Here is a 15,479-nt window from a genome sequence, read left to right as displayed (position 1 = left end):
CTGGGACCCAGCTGTAGCTTGTGGCCAAGCGCGCTCTCCTGTAGGATGGCAGCGTCCTGGTCCTGGTCCAGGCGGATGTCACCGTGACATGTGGTTGTGCCTCTAGCAAGTCAGGGAGTAGGTTCAGGCCGTCCTGAAGGGCAGGGTTTGGAGCTGCTGCGGGTACACCGAGCGCCGAGCACCGTCAGCCTCCAGACCAGGACAGCTGGACATCTGTTCCCTAGGGCTCAGCCTTTCAGGCCTACGTGTGCGGGAGAAGCGGGGTCGCCCATGAGAGCTGTTACCCATGTCGTCTCTAATTGCTTGTTCCGTCTCCTTATCTTCAAGGCAAGACTTCCACGTAATCGCTGTTAGAGTTCTCTGTGGGAAGCAGAGAGCAGCCATGAGCTCAGCACCAGGACTCACCGTGCCCACCGCTCAGGGAGAGGTGGTCCCCATGCCACAGCCAGGTGACGTCCGTCCTCAAGGGCTGGGGAACCACTCGGAGCCCTCCTGGCAAAACCGGGGTCTGCCCAGGGGGAGGACGACTTAAGTGTGTTCTGAGGAAGCCAAGGGCAGGGGACACGGCGGGGCCGGTGGGGGCTGCCCCCACCCATGGGGGGCCCGAGCAGGGACAGTGGAGTGGTGGCACTCCGCCCCGTTCTCGGATGGCCTCTAAGAGTCTTCCTCTGGGATCTGTGACTATTTCATCCACGTGAGGCCAGCGCTGCCGCCCCACCCTCAGCAGCCTGGCTGCCTTTAGGACGGCGGTGGCACGGGGTCTTCTGGGTCCCAGGCTCTGCCCCCTTTTATGCTTCCCGCCCCCCCGAGTCTTGGTGAAAGACGGCCAGGGGACCACACCTAGAGTTGAGCCCACAGGAGGGAACTCTGTGGGTGCACACGCCCCTGCGAGGGGGGAGGGCCTTGTGTGCGGCCTCAGGGCGACGTGGTGCAGACAGAGCGGAACGGCTGTCCTGTGCTCTTCTCCCTCGCGAGCACACCTGCTGGGCCGCCGCCGCCTACCCACTGATAACTGCGGTCTCTCATTGGGGTAAACCGTCCGTCCCACCAAGAGAGAGCAGGCTGACCCAGAAACGTCTCCAGAGTCCCAGTTCAGACTACACTGTGACTGGCACTCGTCACATGCTTTTCTGAGAGTGTCTGGGAGGCACCTGACCCCTCATCAGCTGGACACCTTTAGGGGTACACTAGACAGAGAGACATGTAGCAAATACTTAACAAAATGAGTGGGGGTGGGAGAGGGAGGCCCAGGGACAGCGTCACTTGAAAGCTCTGCCTCTTTGTCCATGTGTCCCCAGAGGCAGGATGACAAGGAGGTCAGCTGCCCAGAACCACCTTGCTGTCCGAGCACGGGGGCTCTGGGTGTTGGCCTCCTTGGGGACACCTCAGCAGGAAAGGACATTTGTCTGTGCTGACTGCAGTGAGCACTGGTGGTAGTGGGACTAAGGTTCCTTTGGACCCGCGTGAGTGACAGCTTTTACCGTAAATGCTGTCCCGCTCGACCTTCGACCTTCTCCACCTCAGGCAGGGCGTGCTTCTCTGAATTGGCTTCAAAAGGGGAACCACCAGCCCTTGGTTGGGCTTCTCGAATCTGGAGATTAGGTCCTTTAGGTTTAGAAACGTCAGCTTTTTAGTGCCTTCCGCAGTCTGCAAAACACCAGGAGGACACCGGCAGCTGTGAGTGAGATGGGACAGTCCTCAGAGCAGTGGTTTTTGGGCGGCCCCTGAGCACGAGGCAGCAGCTCAGGCCCCGGCTGGCACCGTGTGAGGCGCCCATGACCCAGCTCTGTGCTCAGAGCTGCAGTGAGAGCTGGTGTCACCCGTCCTCGCTGCCAGGCTTGGCTCTTGAGGACTAACAGAGCAGCCTGCAGATGGGAGATGCACATAAGCTCTGAACATACGTGGTGAGCTCAGAACCCCTGGGGACAGGCAGCAAGACAGGAAGGCCCAGTGTAAACTGAAATAAGCGTGTCGCCGTGGTAAACTGCAGATAGCTGCAAAACAAGGACAATCTCTGACAGAACCTTCTAGAAGTCACTCACACGAAAGGAGCTGGCTTCCTCTGCCCTTTCCTTGGTGTGGGTGTGTGTGTGGGGGGAGGGGATAAGAAGGTTGCTGACCTTCAGGGTGGGTCACCACCCCCCAGTGGAGGTCAGGGTGACAGTGAGGTGGTGCAGGGAGGCCCCACATGGGGGTCACGTCCCTGCAACCCTAACGCGTCCTCATGTCTGAACTCTCACTGATCCGCAAGCAGACAAGAGACAAACGGGGTGTGAGGAACGCCCAGAGTTTCCCAAAGTGTGCACAACAGAGAAATGAGTGTTTTCAAATGTGCTGCTCTCCAGACAACATTGCATTCTGAAAGAACTGCTAACTTGAAGAAAGTTGCAAAAATAGTTTTTAAATTTCCACCTTGTATGCAATGTTTCAGCAACATTGCTTCAAGGTTATTTCTGTTAGTAAGTAAAGATCCAGGTATCTTGATTATACTCTACTTCCTAGGCCAAAGAAGCAAGTTCAGGGACACAAAAGGTTCCTGTGCTCAGCTCTCAGTAAACCCGAGAAGTCAGAGGCGCCTTTGAGCCAGCCGGGGGACTGTGCTTCTCTTTTTCCTCACACAACTGTGGAGACCTCCCCACTTCCCCGTCCCCCCCATCCCGGGCATCGTTTAGTCTTCTCGTCGGCAGTGGTCGTGCTGGAGTCCAGCCTGGAGCAGCTGACCACTGGGGCCTCACGGCGTGCGTCCCTCTGCGCTTTGCGTGTCCCTCAGCCTGGGTGATTCAAAGATGGGACCAAATCTGGGGCCTCCACATTTCTCTCCGAGAAAGTCAAGGTTAGCTATTGACGTGATCCGCTCTGCATGGCGCCCCCCCTCTTTTAGAATGCCTCCACACGGCCACGCCTCAGGTCGCAAGATGACCCGGGATCCCCCTAACCTTTAGTTGTCTTGTTGCAGGAGCTCTCGTGTGTTCTTACCTGGATGGTGTAACACCCGTATTTCTCTTTGAAGATGCGGTAGGTGTAGACGAAGTTTTCAAACCTGTGGAAAGAGGACCGTGTGAGTCACGCTGTTCTTATACGTAAACCCAGGTAACATCTGCCGTGACCTTTTGTGTGTGAAGCCTTTGTCAGCCTTGGGTCCCAAAAAGAAACTGATCATTTTCAGACCTTCTCATCCGTAGGAATTTGAAAGGGACCAAGGTTTGGAAATAGGGACCCTTGTGTGATGGTGGGAGCCTGAGCTGCCGCAACCGTGAGGAGACAGAATTCACAGCGTCCACGGTGTTGGTCGGCCGCTCTGGTCTGCACTCAGCTCTAAGCAGGTACAGCACACAGGGCACCCGTGTCGTTTAGATAGTGACGGAGCATTGTCCTCACGACAGGTGCCAGGGTGACTAACAGAGAAGGCTGGAATTTTGTCCAAGGAAGTGATGGATTGTGCTTTTCCCCTCATTGGATCAGGAGCCACCGGCTAAGTAATTCAACCGGGAGTTAGATAACAGACCCAATCCAGCAACTTCCAAAGCAAGAAACGGCGTACATTACCCTATCGCGCTAGTGCCAAGGTGCCTTCAATCATAAGATACAGTATCAACTTAATAATAGCTTTCCCGGAGAAAAAGGCACATGTTAAATGTCTCTATTGGCTCTTAAATGGATTCATATCCCACAGAAATATGAAAATGTAAAAAACGACCATCAAAGACATTGACATGAGGTTTCAATGATCGGACTGACCCCCGTACATGTCCCTGTGCCAAAGAATCAACTGACCAGTGATCTGACAGGATGGGGACGTCAGACGTTAGTCACAGCCGTAAGGACAGGAGGCCTCGTCACTGACTGGAAGCTTTGCAATTGGCTTTAAGCCTCAGGCCTGTCTGTGGGGTCTCCTGAGGCCAGAACGAGCCAGTGGGTGTCCCCAAATCCAATAGCAAGTAACAAAAGGGTCACATGAGTCCTTGTCCTCATGTGGCAAATTTAGGTATCCCACGGTCTGCCTTTTCACAGAAGTAGTGTTCAAATCGGGCTCGAACAAGGTTCACACCTTGCATTTGATTGATTACACGGTGTTTTGAAACTCAACTACCATATCGCTTATACAAAAAGTAAGTCAAAAGGGGCTACATGAAATGAAATGTGAAAACTAAAACTATAAAATGCTAGAAAAAAAACAGGAGAAAATCTATGTGGGTTGAGTTAGGCAAGGACTTATTAGATACAACCCTAAAATCACGATCCATAAAAGAAAAAAATTGATGAATTGGGCTTCATTAAAATTGAAAACCTCTGTTCTTTGAAATATACTGTTAAGAGGATGAAAAGACAAGTCACAAAATAAGACACGATATTTGCGAACCATTGTCATAAAGAACTTGCATCCAAAATATGTAACGAATCATCCAGACTCAGTAAGAAAATAAATAAGAAAATAAAACATTTAAATGGGCACTTTGAATGGACACTTCATCAAAGAACATACATGGATGGGAAATTATCACATGAAAAAATACTCAGTATTGTTAGTCATTTGCGAAATGTGATGTAAAACCACAGCAAAATGCCATGTCGCACCTGTTAATGTGGCTACACTTAAAAAGACGGGCCGTGCAAAGCATCGGAACCCGTATTGTGCCGGTGAGAACGGCAGTCACTTTGGAAAACAGGTCGTTTCTTAAAAGTATCCGCCTGTACGGAACGCCTGACTGAGTCATGTACTCACGGGAATGAAACGTGCCCCCAAGACCTGTTCAGACGTGGGCAGCAGCTGCGGCTGTGATGGCCGTGGGTGAGGACAGGGACGGGGTATGTCTCTGGAGCGGGCCTCTGCTCAGCAGGATGTACTGGCTACGTGGTGGTACCAAGACAGTGACCCTGGGTGAAGAAGTCAGACGGAGAGGACTGTTCTTGGTGGTCTGAGTTGGGTGACATGCTGGGCTTACGTGACGCTGTGTCAGTGAGTGGTGCCAGGAGGCAGATGATGGCAGCTGGGGTGGGAAGGGGCCCAGAAGTCCTGGGGGCCAGGCACGTCTTCAGTGTCTCGGCCGTGGGGATGGCTTCACGGGTGCAGACAAATGTCAAACTCCACCTCACAGCACACTTTTATCTTACGTCAGTGATACATCCGCAAAACTGTAATCATCACTCATGACACAAAGCTGTGTGCGAATGAGCAGAGTTTTCCCTAATACACAAACCGAGTTTAAGTTCATTATGCATAGACGGCTCTTGTGGTTTCTGTGGTTGGTCTCTGGGCCTTAGAGGGAGAAAACGCCGCCTGTATCTGCTGTTCCGTCCAGCGTGACCCCCGGTGTGGGAGCAACAGCGGAGGACAGCTCTGGGTGTGGCACCAGCGAATGCGGTCCACTCGTCATTCAGTCATTTCTAAGGCTTCTGCTGCTTGCTGCACTGAAATGGCTCTGTTTTCGGTTGTCCTGTGGAAATCTCCTCCCATGTAAGTCGTGAGGCACACACGGGGCTGATAAGGACCATTTTTACATCTTTGGCATTAGTTTCAGTTAAGATTTGAAAAGGCCAGAGCACAGGTCTTCTGAGATTCTCTTTGCAACAGGCGTGTGGAGCCTGGTGAACGGTACGGACGGCGGGGGCGGTGGGGACGGCGACACTACGCCAGGGTTTCTGAGCTCAGGTCAGGGACGGCCCGCACATCAGCGTTGGTGACACGGTGACCAAGGTTGTGGGGAAACTCGTTCATGTTCCAGTTGTGATGTCATTTTAACCAAACTGCAAAGGTCAGTTGAAGGAAATGGAATTGAGTGACGTCAGCCCTCTGTCTGCCAGTTTCTGGGCCATGATCGTAGGGAACCAAGTCAGTCGAGAATGTTCCAAGGCCTCTGACGCTGCCCTTCTCACGGACCTTAACTGGCTTGTGCCTTGTACGGCCTTTTGTTGTGCTACTTGTCAACGTGGGCAAAGCATTAAAATATCCAGGATTTTATCCTAAGGAGAGAGCAGGGTAAACTTCCAGAGATGTGCATGTGCAAACGCGAGTAGCCTCAAGTTACCTTGGTTCCGTTGGAAATAGCCCAACTCAGTGATTATGTGTAAGTTACGGCCTCTCCGGTCAGCAAAACACTGAGCGTCAAGACAGGATGAAGTGTGGCTGTCTTTGATGTGGAAAGGTTCCTGTAACCCTGAAAATCGCGGGTTGCAAACGGCTGTGGAGAATGAACACTTATGTACACGTTTCCTCCTGTGAGCGCCCGTGTGGAGAGGGCCTGCAGATGTGTGTGTGCCCTGACCACACACACTCATTTCTCAGTGCTGAGACTCAGGTCATTTCTGCTTTCTTTTTTACACCTTTCTCTTTGTTGGAGTGTTCAAAACAACCGAAAAGTTTGAATTGTTCTTTCCTTTCTGAACTCGAGTCTTTCCAAAGATCTCAGAACCTGAGAGCTGGACGGGACTTCCGGGGTCTCTGCCTCTCATCCTTTTTATTGCCACTGTCCCCTCAGTGAGGCCACGTGCCAAGTCAGCTCAAGTGGGGTTCCCCTCACTGCAGCCTTCCCTTCACCCCGCACGTGGACTCCTTACAAGTCTGAATGTCCCCTCCGCTCTGACTTGACGATTGTGAAGGCAGAGCCAGCCCAGCGTCGGCCACGCATGAGTCCCACTCACGGTGCTTCGCCTGTTGGGGTTTTCCAGACGCTCTATCACAGCAGTTCTCAACCTTCCTAACGCCGCGACCCCTTAATACAGTTCCTCATGTTGTGGTGACCCCCAACCATAAAATTATTTTCGTTGCTACTCTATACCTGTAATTTTGCTACTGTTATGAATCGTAATGTAAATATCTTTTTGTTTTCCGATGGTCTTAGGCGACCCCTGTGAAAGGGCCGTTTGACCCCCAAAGGGGTTGCGACCCACAGGTTGAGAACCGCTGCTCTATCAGGCTGTGCGATCTGGCAACATTTCCTGTCCACGGCCACCACGCACCATTTGTCTCTGTGACTTCCTTTAGGTCTGACCTTGCCCACAGCAGTCTGATTTAGGTCTGTGAAAGCATGGAAGCTGCCTGTTGCTATTCTAACAGCAGAGGTAGGGGCTTCCGATGACAAGAGTCCCCAAATCAAGGGCCACTGCCACGCCCGCAGTCCCCTGCTTGGGCATGCTGTAACGCGGTCCCACGGTGACCACCTTGGAAGCACTTCAGTGGGACGAGGACATTGGTGAGAGAGGGAACATGACATGTTAACAATTTGGGCTCGGACAGGTTATTCAGTAAGAAGCTCCAGTTACTTCTCCCACAAAACAGGGACATGGCGCCTGCTGCAAATGGCTTTGCAAAGGGTCCATGGGATAATGGAAGTAACACATTTCACCCAACCTCTGGCTCCCAGAAAGCGCCCTCACGGCAGCTCCTGCTGCATAGATGAGAAAACTGGGCTGCCGCTTGTGTTGTGGGTGGTTGTGGCTCTGCTCACATCAGGATGCACATGAAGTGTGAGTTGCTATTTGTGACCTTCCCACAGGAACCTTTCCTGTGCCCAGGGTTGCTCCTTTGTCCCTCCCTGTGATACGACTCCTTAGATTTTCACCACATCTCTGCTCTCCCTGGAATGTGACGCGTGGAGTGCTCTGCCCACCACTATCTCACCAGCGCCCAGGACCACGCCTGAAACTGAACCACCCGCGGATATGCTTGTTGAGTGAATGAACGAAGGTTCTTGTCATCCTCTGAGTGCCTGCTCCCCTGTGGACTCCTTGCTCTCGGTTCCCGTCGTGCCCTGAAGGAGTCCAGCGAGCACAGTTTGCACACGCGTCACACTGTCCACTCGCTATGTTGTCCCCACTCGACTCTGAGCTGAGCTGAAGGCACCAGCCTTTTGCCCGATATATGGAGACAAATGATTGTCGAACAGCTAGAGTTGAGTGGTCGGAACTGGTCTGTGAGGTGATCAAACTTCACAAGGACTGCGACCAGGGCCATTTTCACGGGGCCATTTGACCGGAGCCTTAAGCCTGAGGGCGCCTGAAATTGTGTCTGCCTTTGTGTGACACAGCAGGGAGGAAGGTGAGGCTGACCAGGCAGGCGCCCAACAAACAGTTATTCTCGCCTCTCCGTTGGATTTATTATTATTTATACATTTCTTAGTGACTTCCACTTTAGGTGACTACACAGGCTTGGTTGGACAGCTGAGAACAAATGTCCATTTTTAAAGAGTCCTTGTCTAGACTACTTGCCCTGAGACCTGGGGCAAGCTCTGCCTTGTCTGCTCCCCTGCACCCCTGCACCGCTTCCTCTCCCCTCTGCTTGTCACCACAGCTGCAGCCATCACCTGCCTTCAGCACATTCTCCAAATCAGACTGGAGTTCCTAAAGCTCAGCACCAGCCGTGGCCCATCCCTGTCAGAAACCATCCGTGTTTCCCCATTGTCTAGGTCAGGGGTCGGCAAACCACGGCTCGCGAGCCACATGCAGCTCTTTGGGGACGTACATGTGGCTCTGAAATAAAATTGAAAATGAAAATAAAACTATCATAGTTTCATTTATAAAATTTTTAAAGGACAGTATTCACATTGTGGTGATTTCATCTGTTTTATGGCTCTCGAATAATTTTTAAATTGTTGTGAGGGACAGGATTGGCTCTTCCATCTCAAAAGTTTGCCGACCCCTGGTCTATAGAATTCTCTGTTAAGCCCCCATAGCAATATCCCAAATCTACTTTTCCAAAAGTTGGTTTCCAAGCTACGAGTCATCCGTGCCTTAAAGTGTCCACCTTCTAGACCCGTCCCTGTGTCCCCCTCCCTAGAGCCCCTCCACCCCATGTCCAGGTCACCGAGTCACCCAGCCTCAGCGCCTGCTCGGCACACCTCCTCTGCGGGCTTCCCTGCTCATCTCTGTCTTTGAATTTGAACACAACTGTCTGTCCTGGAATTTGCACTTGACCTTGTTCTGTTTCTTTAGCACATGTTGGACTCTCCTTAGGCTCTGCCCAGGCCCTAGCACAGTGTTGGAATAGGTGATAGAATTCACTACATTTTCATAAACACTTTTTTAAATTACAAAGGTAACACATTGCACATAAAACATTTAAACGGTGCAAAGAAGCCTCCAAATGAAAGGAATGATTCCACACCTTTTCCCCACTCATTCTTCTTCGATTTCCCAGCTGTGACCAAGATGATACGTTACCGTATTTGCCGGCGTATAAGACGATTTTTTGGCCCTGAAAAATATGCCTCCAAGTGGGGGGTCGTCTTATACGCCAGGTACACTTCAGATAGACTGCCCATAGTGCTTGCCCCGTGCCATAGTGGCCTCCCGATGCCCGCCCACTTCATTCCACATACCGTTCAGGCATCAGCAGCGCTGCTGGGTGTATGCTCGGCTGTTATGCGATTTTGCTGTTATGCAATTTTACCACACTCGCAAAATCGCACACAGCCGACCATACACCCAGTATGATAGCGCAAAATCGCGAATCGCGATTTATGTATATGTTTGATTACATACAGCCTTGTGACAGTTTTCCTGCATGTCATAAGCATTTGAATATAAATATAAATGTTGAAATCAAATCTGATATTGTTTTACCTTTTATTTGGTGTGTGGAAGGTGTGCGGAAGAGGGGGTAGTCTTATACGGCGAGTATATAACAAACTCTGTATTTTGAGTGGAAATGTTAGGGGGTCGTCTTATACGCCCAGTTGTCTTATACGCCGGCAAATACGGTATATACCTTCTAGAAATTTTATATGAATGTGCAAGGAGAGAGGCATCCTTTTTTAAAAAGCACAAATGGAATCATACTTTGCATCTCGCTTTTTTCACACAACAATAGATCTTGGCGGTTTTTCATACTGGGTATGGATTTACCCAGTCTTGTCAATGTCCATTTGCACGTACTGTGTGATCCTTACGTTGTGTGACAGAGACCGTCACTGGGAGACAGTCGGGAGCGTCTCTGGGAGGTGTCCCTACTCCGTGTCATCATAAGAGCCCTGCAGGAAGGCTGCGTGACAAGAGAGCTTGTGGTTCTGACCACCCCTCCCTGAGCTTCCTGTCCCATGAGCGTCCTGTCCCGAGTGTCCCCTCTGCAAAGGACTTCTCCGTCTCCCCAGCAGAAACCTCACCGGACCCTCCATGTCAGCATTTTCCTGAATAAATCCTTTGTGCTGATGGAATGCCTAGTTGATTTTGTTTTGCTGTGGACACTATACGATAGGCATTTATTACTGAAATTTGGGGCCAAAGGTTCTATGCAGGCATTTTGTGCTTTGGCCACAGGACCACCCAAGAGCCTGTCCCCTATCCTGACTTCCTTGGGCGTTTTCGTAGTTTTGTTTCTTGCACATTGACGTAAAAAAGGGTGTCTCACTATTCTGTTCATTGTGCTTCTTGACTTATGAGCAAGATCTAGCAGTTTCTCACGTCTTCTTCACATTTCTGTTTCCGATGATCTCCTCCTCTGGTAGTTTACCTAGTTTTCTACTGATTTTTTAAAACTCTAATTAATAAACTCTAAACTAATAATTTTCCTGACATGGAACCATCCTTGATGTCTTAGATTGGATCATATTTGAACATAACGTCTTTTACGTGTTACTGGCTTCTATTTGATTAGTAGGTTGTTGAAAATTGATATTAAATCAAATTGAAATTGACCTGTAGTCATCGTTTGCACACGTGTCCTTTTGGGAAAGAATGGTTCTGCCTTCATACGTAGAAACTGGAAATAGATCAGTAAAACAGAAGACAGACAACCGAAGCTAAAAAAGGAGGAAGGCCGCGACTGCACAGATCTCAAAAGAGGAATTACCCATTGAGAGAAGTAATCATGAAAACACTGTCAGCATCACTGTAGCTTGAAAATGCAAATTGCTAGTGCCTTAGGGCTGCCTTTCTCATGCCTGTGTACCCTGCTGCATGTAAAGAGGGGGTGGCCCCCACCCCTATGCGTTCTGTCAGCAATGACAGTCACTCTTGTCCTCCCAGCTCCCTCGTCCCGAGAGCCGCTGCAGCACCCACGCACACTAGGGTTCCCTTCCTACAACGAGCAGAAGAAGTTCAGCGGCCTTCCCAACGGGGAGAGGACTAGAAGGTACTAGGCCACGCTGACACCTCTGAGGTGCTTTCTCTCGGGGTGATCAGTGCCTTTGCGGGCCCCTGGCCTGGGACGTCACCCAAAAACCAGACTCTTGAAGGGCCAGTGGATCTGAGCACAAACAAGCCACCTGAGAAACCGTCTCTGCTTCTCCATACACACGCGGCGCCCACCTCTGCTGCCTCGGCAGAGACGACACGAAGGGTGACGGGGGTGGCATGAGCCGCAGCTCTTAACAAAACTGAGCTGATATTAATGTTTTAAGGATTATTAAGTGGAGCCCGTGGAATCTGTATACAAACTTGGTCCCCCAGGTAGAAATCTCACAAAGGGCCCCCGCCTTTCTTTAACCAAATAAACAGGCTCTGAAGATAGGGCCTGGGCCCCAGGGCCGCTTCCCAGGCATCCCCTCAGCTCCCATGCTCCCTGCAGCTTTGCCAGCACCCCACTTCTGCTGCCCCACACAGTGCTCCTGTGGCCTTGACACCAGGGAGAGCAGGGCGGGTGGCGGATGGGGGCGGCCACGACCCTCCCCGCTGTGCTGGGTCTGCCACCTCTTCTCCCTCTGCTCGCCGGGGCCGCGACCGACGTCAGAGTGAAATATGGCTTCCTTTCTGTTTGGTTATCGCTACTACACTTGCTGTAAGGTTTACAGTGTGTGGAGGGCGAGGCTACTCACGAGACGCAGAGGCAAAGGGCCCCTGGCACGGATTCGCTGTCCCGTAATAGGAAGTTGCCATCCACCCCTTCGCCGAGCAGCAAGTTCTCGCAGTCTGTCTTGGACAGGGGCCCGTGGTAGTAAGGCAGGTCCATGGGAGGCGTCCAGTGTCCCCGGGACCCAGGCCAAAGTCAGGCTCTGAGGAGGGATGCAGAGGCCAAGCGAGTGGAGATACGCCTTCCTGCTCCAGCTGTGGGCGTGACTAGAAACCTGTGGACTCCACACGTTTCACAACAGCAGGAAATGCAAAGGGTGGAGGAGGTACACAGTGACCAAGCCTCTGTGGTCACCACACATGCCTGAGTGTAACTTGTAACCGTGGGCGACAGTGCGCTTGAGAAGCTAGTGAACCGGGAGCTCCCCTGGGATTGAAATGGGGAAGTCAGGCTCCCCAGAGCCAGTGCAGCTTCCTAAGTCACCAGGTGTCACCTTCTCTGGGCCCTGGTGTCCTCAGGGGACACAGTGCTGCTTGTTCTGCTGGCACTGCTGGGATGGCGCTCAGCTCAGAACAGGTGCCCAGAAAGCATTCAGAGCCTGCAAGGGCCCAGCTCCCTCCAGACTCCCCAGGGCAGATGGAAGGCGAGGACTCCCACGGGTGAAGAGCATGAAGGGTGGAAGCCGTCAGCGGGGAGCGGAAGCAAGGCACTCCACGGGGGGACAGCCGCCCCCCACTCAGGCTCCTTGCCACAGAGGACCGAGGCCAGGCTCAGCACCCTCAGCTTTGTGCTTTGGGGAGAAGCAGCAGGCGGGAAGGACACCTGGACGTGCAAAGCAGTGACACGTCCCCATGAACAAAGACCAGGAAACATCTGCCGGGCCAGAGACACTTGACCCCCATGCAGACAACCTGGTGTTGATGAGGAAATCCTTGTCCACCTTGATGGGCTGACACCTGGGGAAAGCTAACGCCTATTATCTGAGGGTCAGTTAACGGTCCATCATGCCACGTAATGGCCATTTCATTTCTGTGGGGAGCACACGAAGTCCTACCCCCTCAGCAACTCTCAGGCACGCAGGACAGGGCTGACCAGTCACCACGCTGAACACGACGCCCCAGAGCTTACTCGTCAGGCGGCTGGAGTTCGTGCCCTTTTTCCAATGTGTCCCCCATTTCCCCTGAGCGACCAAACCATCCTACAGGCAATTGAGTCGTTAATCAGCTATTAATGAACTTCAGGTAAATAAGCCAGGTAAGCATACCTGTAATCCAATGTCAGCTGGTGTAAACGGAATGTCACTTCTCTCCTTACCCAGCTGCCTTAGTCGTATATCTGTGGGAATGGCTGTGTATCTCAAGTGTGTCCCATGGTAATTGTGCTCACGGCCTGTCCTTTCCTGTCCTCGCGCCCTCTTAGCCAAGGTGACAGTGTCAGCTGCCCTGAAGCCCACTGTGGCCACCATAAGGTTTGGCTGCCACTGTACTTCCTTGCAGCACACTTTTGTCCTCCAAGGGAAGTCCCCTGCTCTGCTGTTGATGTCATGGAGTGGCATGCAGTGACGTAATCAAGAGAGGGATGCTTCCAAATCCCAATTTCTCTTGAGCAGCCTGGGGCAATTTGCTACCTAATTTCTCGGGAATTAAGGCAGTTGAGGAGAGAATTTTTAATGCTGGGAGAGGACAGTGAGCACCAAGCGTGGCGTGAGGCTATTTGTTACGTAAGGGAGGAAGTAACTGGGGGCCTGTTCATCTTTATGGTCATGGGTTTTTCCTGCCTTTTTATACTTTTTAAAAACCCAGCCCCCTCATCCTCACTCATCAAGAGTGATGCACATTAATTTCACGCTGAGATAACATCTGTCACCTATCACATTGGTGAAAATCAAAAGTTTGGAGGCAGTGGGACGGCCACGCTGGGGTGAATAAGAACGTCTCGCATCGCTGGTTGGTGTGTGGAAGGCGACACCTGGGATGGAGGTGCGTCTGGGAATGTCTAGCAAAGTGACACGTGTTTGCCCGCCAGCACGACCATCTCAAGGCTGTGTTGTAACACCTCATGAAATACATAATCCGGGCTAAGATAATCAGGGGGTGCAAACTTTAGGCAAGTGTTTGATAATGATCTTCACAAGGGGCGGGTGTCAAGCTGCCACCACCTGAACCTACCGATCAGACAGCCAGACTGGATGCAGCAGGAAGCTCAGAGGAGCCCTCTGAAGTGGACCCCACACAGCAGGACCAGAAGTGAGTCAAGCCCGTGTCACTCGTTCTTACGGGACTGCCATGAGGAGGCAGACAGACACATCGAGTCCTGGGACATTCAGTAGGACAACGAATGTGGCTGCTTCCTAGGTCAACACTCCAGAAACCGAGTCAGATAGTGGGGTGAGGACGGCTCTAGGGCAGAGGAGATCTATGAGGGGTCAAACAATGCAACATGAAGGTCTTGATTGGATCCTGGCTTGAAAAAAAACAAATACAAAAGGCATCCTGCTGCTAGGGAAACAACTATTGACTGGCTGTTAGATGCCACCAAGGAGCCGGTGTTGATTCTGTTAGTGCAGGGGTGGCGCTGAGCGCTGTGAGGACAGGTGCATGGCTGGGTGGCAGAGCACAGGGCTCCCTGTGTGAATGTCCATTTTGGGGTGTGATGAAGGTTTTTCACGATTAAAAAAATCCTTCCAATCTTACGTTGTGCCACGTCACCTTTGAGAGCAGCTGCACAGCACACAGCTACATCGCTCACTTCCCACTTGGTTGCCGTCCTCTCATCTGAGGACATCAAAGCCTAGTGCCATGATTGGAGACACAGCTGGCTGGGCCAAGGGAGGCCCTGACCCAGGATGGGCTCATCAGAGACACCGACTGCGGAATTTGCAGGAAATTAGGAAAAGAAGAAAGAGAGGGCACAGGGGTGGGGGTGGGGGTAGGAAATACAAATGGAGACAAGTTCTCTAGGAATGGCTGTAACAGGTGTATTTTTGTGCTGTGACCTGGTGGCCACATCCCGCCCAGCAGCCACAAGAGGGGAGAGAGTTTGTCCACAAAATGAAGACTGAAGGTGACTCATGGAGAGAAGCACTGCCAGGAGACATCCTGCTAAAGGCCACCTACGGAGTGGGTGAGCTGTTCTCAGACCACGCATCTGATGAGGGGCTAATATCCACATGTATAAAGATAGCAACTCAATAGCAAAACAATCCCAAACAATCCAACTATAAAATGGGGGAAGGACACGAGTAGGCATATTTCCAAACAAGACATACAGACAGCAGACACACAGAAATATGCTAACTGTCCCTAGGCCTCAAGTCCTGCAAGTGAAAACCACAGTGAAGTGTCATCTCACACCTTCAGAATAGCTGTTACCAAAAAGACAAGAAGACAAGTGTTGGCGAGAATGTGGAGAAAGGGGCCCCTCTGCACTGTTGGTAGGATTGTGAAATGGTATAGCCTCTATGGAAAACAATATGGTGGTTCCTCAAAAAATTAAAAATAGAACTTCCTCATGAACCAGCAATTCCACTTCTATATTTACCCTAATAAAACCCAAGACACTAATTTGAAAATACATATTTGCATCCATCCTCTCATGGAGATACAGAAAAAGAAAGAAAGAAAGGAGGCGTGTGGGGATACTGAGAAAAGGCCCCCCCCAGCACACACACACACATGCACACAGCATATACACACGCGTACACACATGCACCTGCAAAGCCCACAGATCGAGATAATTGTCAGTCCTCACAGGGGTG

General features: G+C 51.4%; 1 protein-coding gene across 1 annotated transcript; it reads right to left on the bottom strand.

Moving 5' to 3' along the window:
- Positions 1-6: 6 nt before the first annotated feature.
- On the bottom strand, positions 7-11,975 carry SH2D1B (SH2 domain containing 1B). The gene is made up of 4 exons (XM_019660649.1): positions 11,748-11,975; positions 2,977-3,040; positions 1,482-1,647; positions 7-360 (listed from the first exon to the last, which is right to left on the bottom strand). Exons 1-4 carry the CDS (start codon positions 11,879-11,881, stop codon positions 323-325), a joined length of 402 nt encoding a protein of 133 aa, XP_019516194.1. The 5' UTR covers positions 11,882-11,975; the 3' UTR covers positions 7-322.
- Positions 11,976-15,479: the final 3,504 nt, after the last annotated feature.

The sequence above is a fragment of the Hipposideros armiger genome, unplaced genomic scaffold, assembly GCF_001890085.2.
Source record: "Hipposideros armiger isolate ML-2016 unplaced genomic scaffold, ASM189008v1 scaffold_324, whole genome shotgun sequence".
NCBI lineage: Eukaryota > Metazoa > Chordata > Mammalia > Chiroptera > Hipposideridae > Hipposideros > Hipposideros armiger.
Note: the sequence above shows the minus strand (reverse complement) of the source record. Positions and strands in the feature narration are given on the sequence as shown.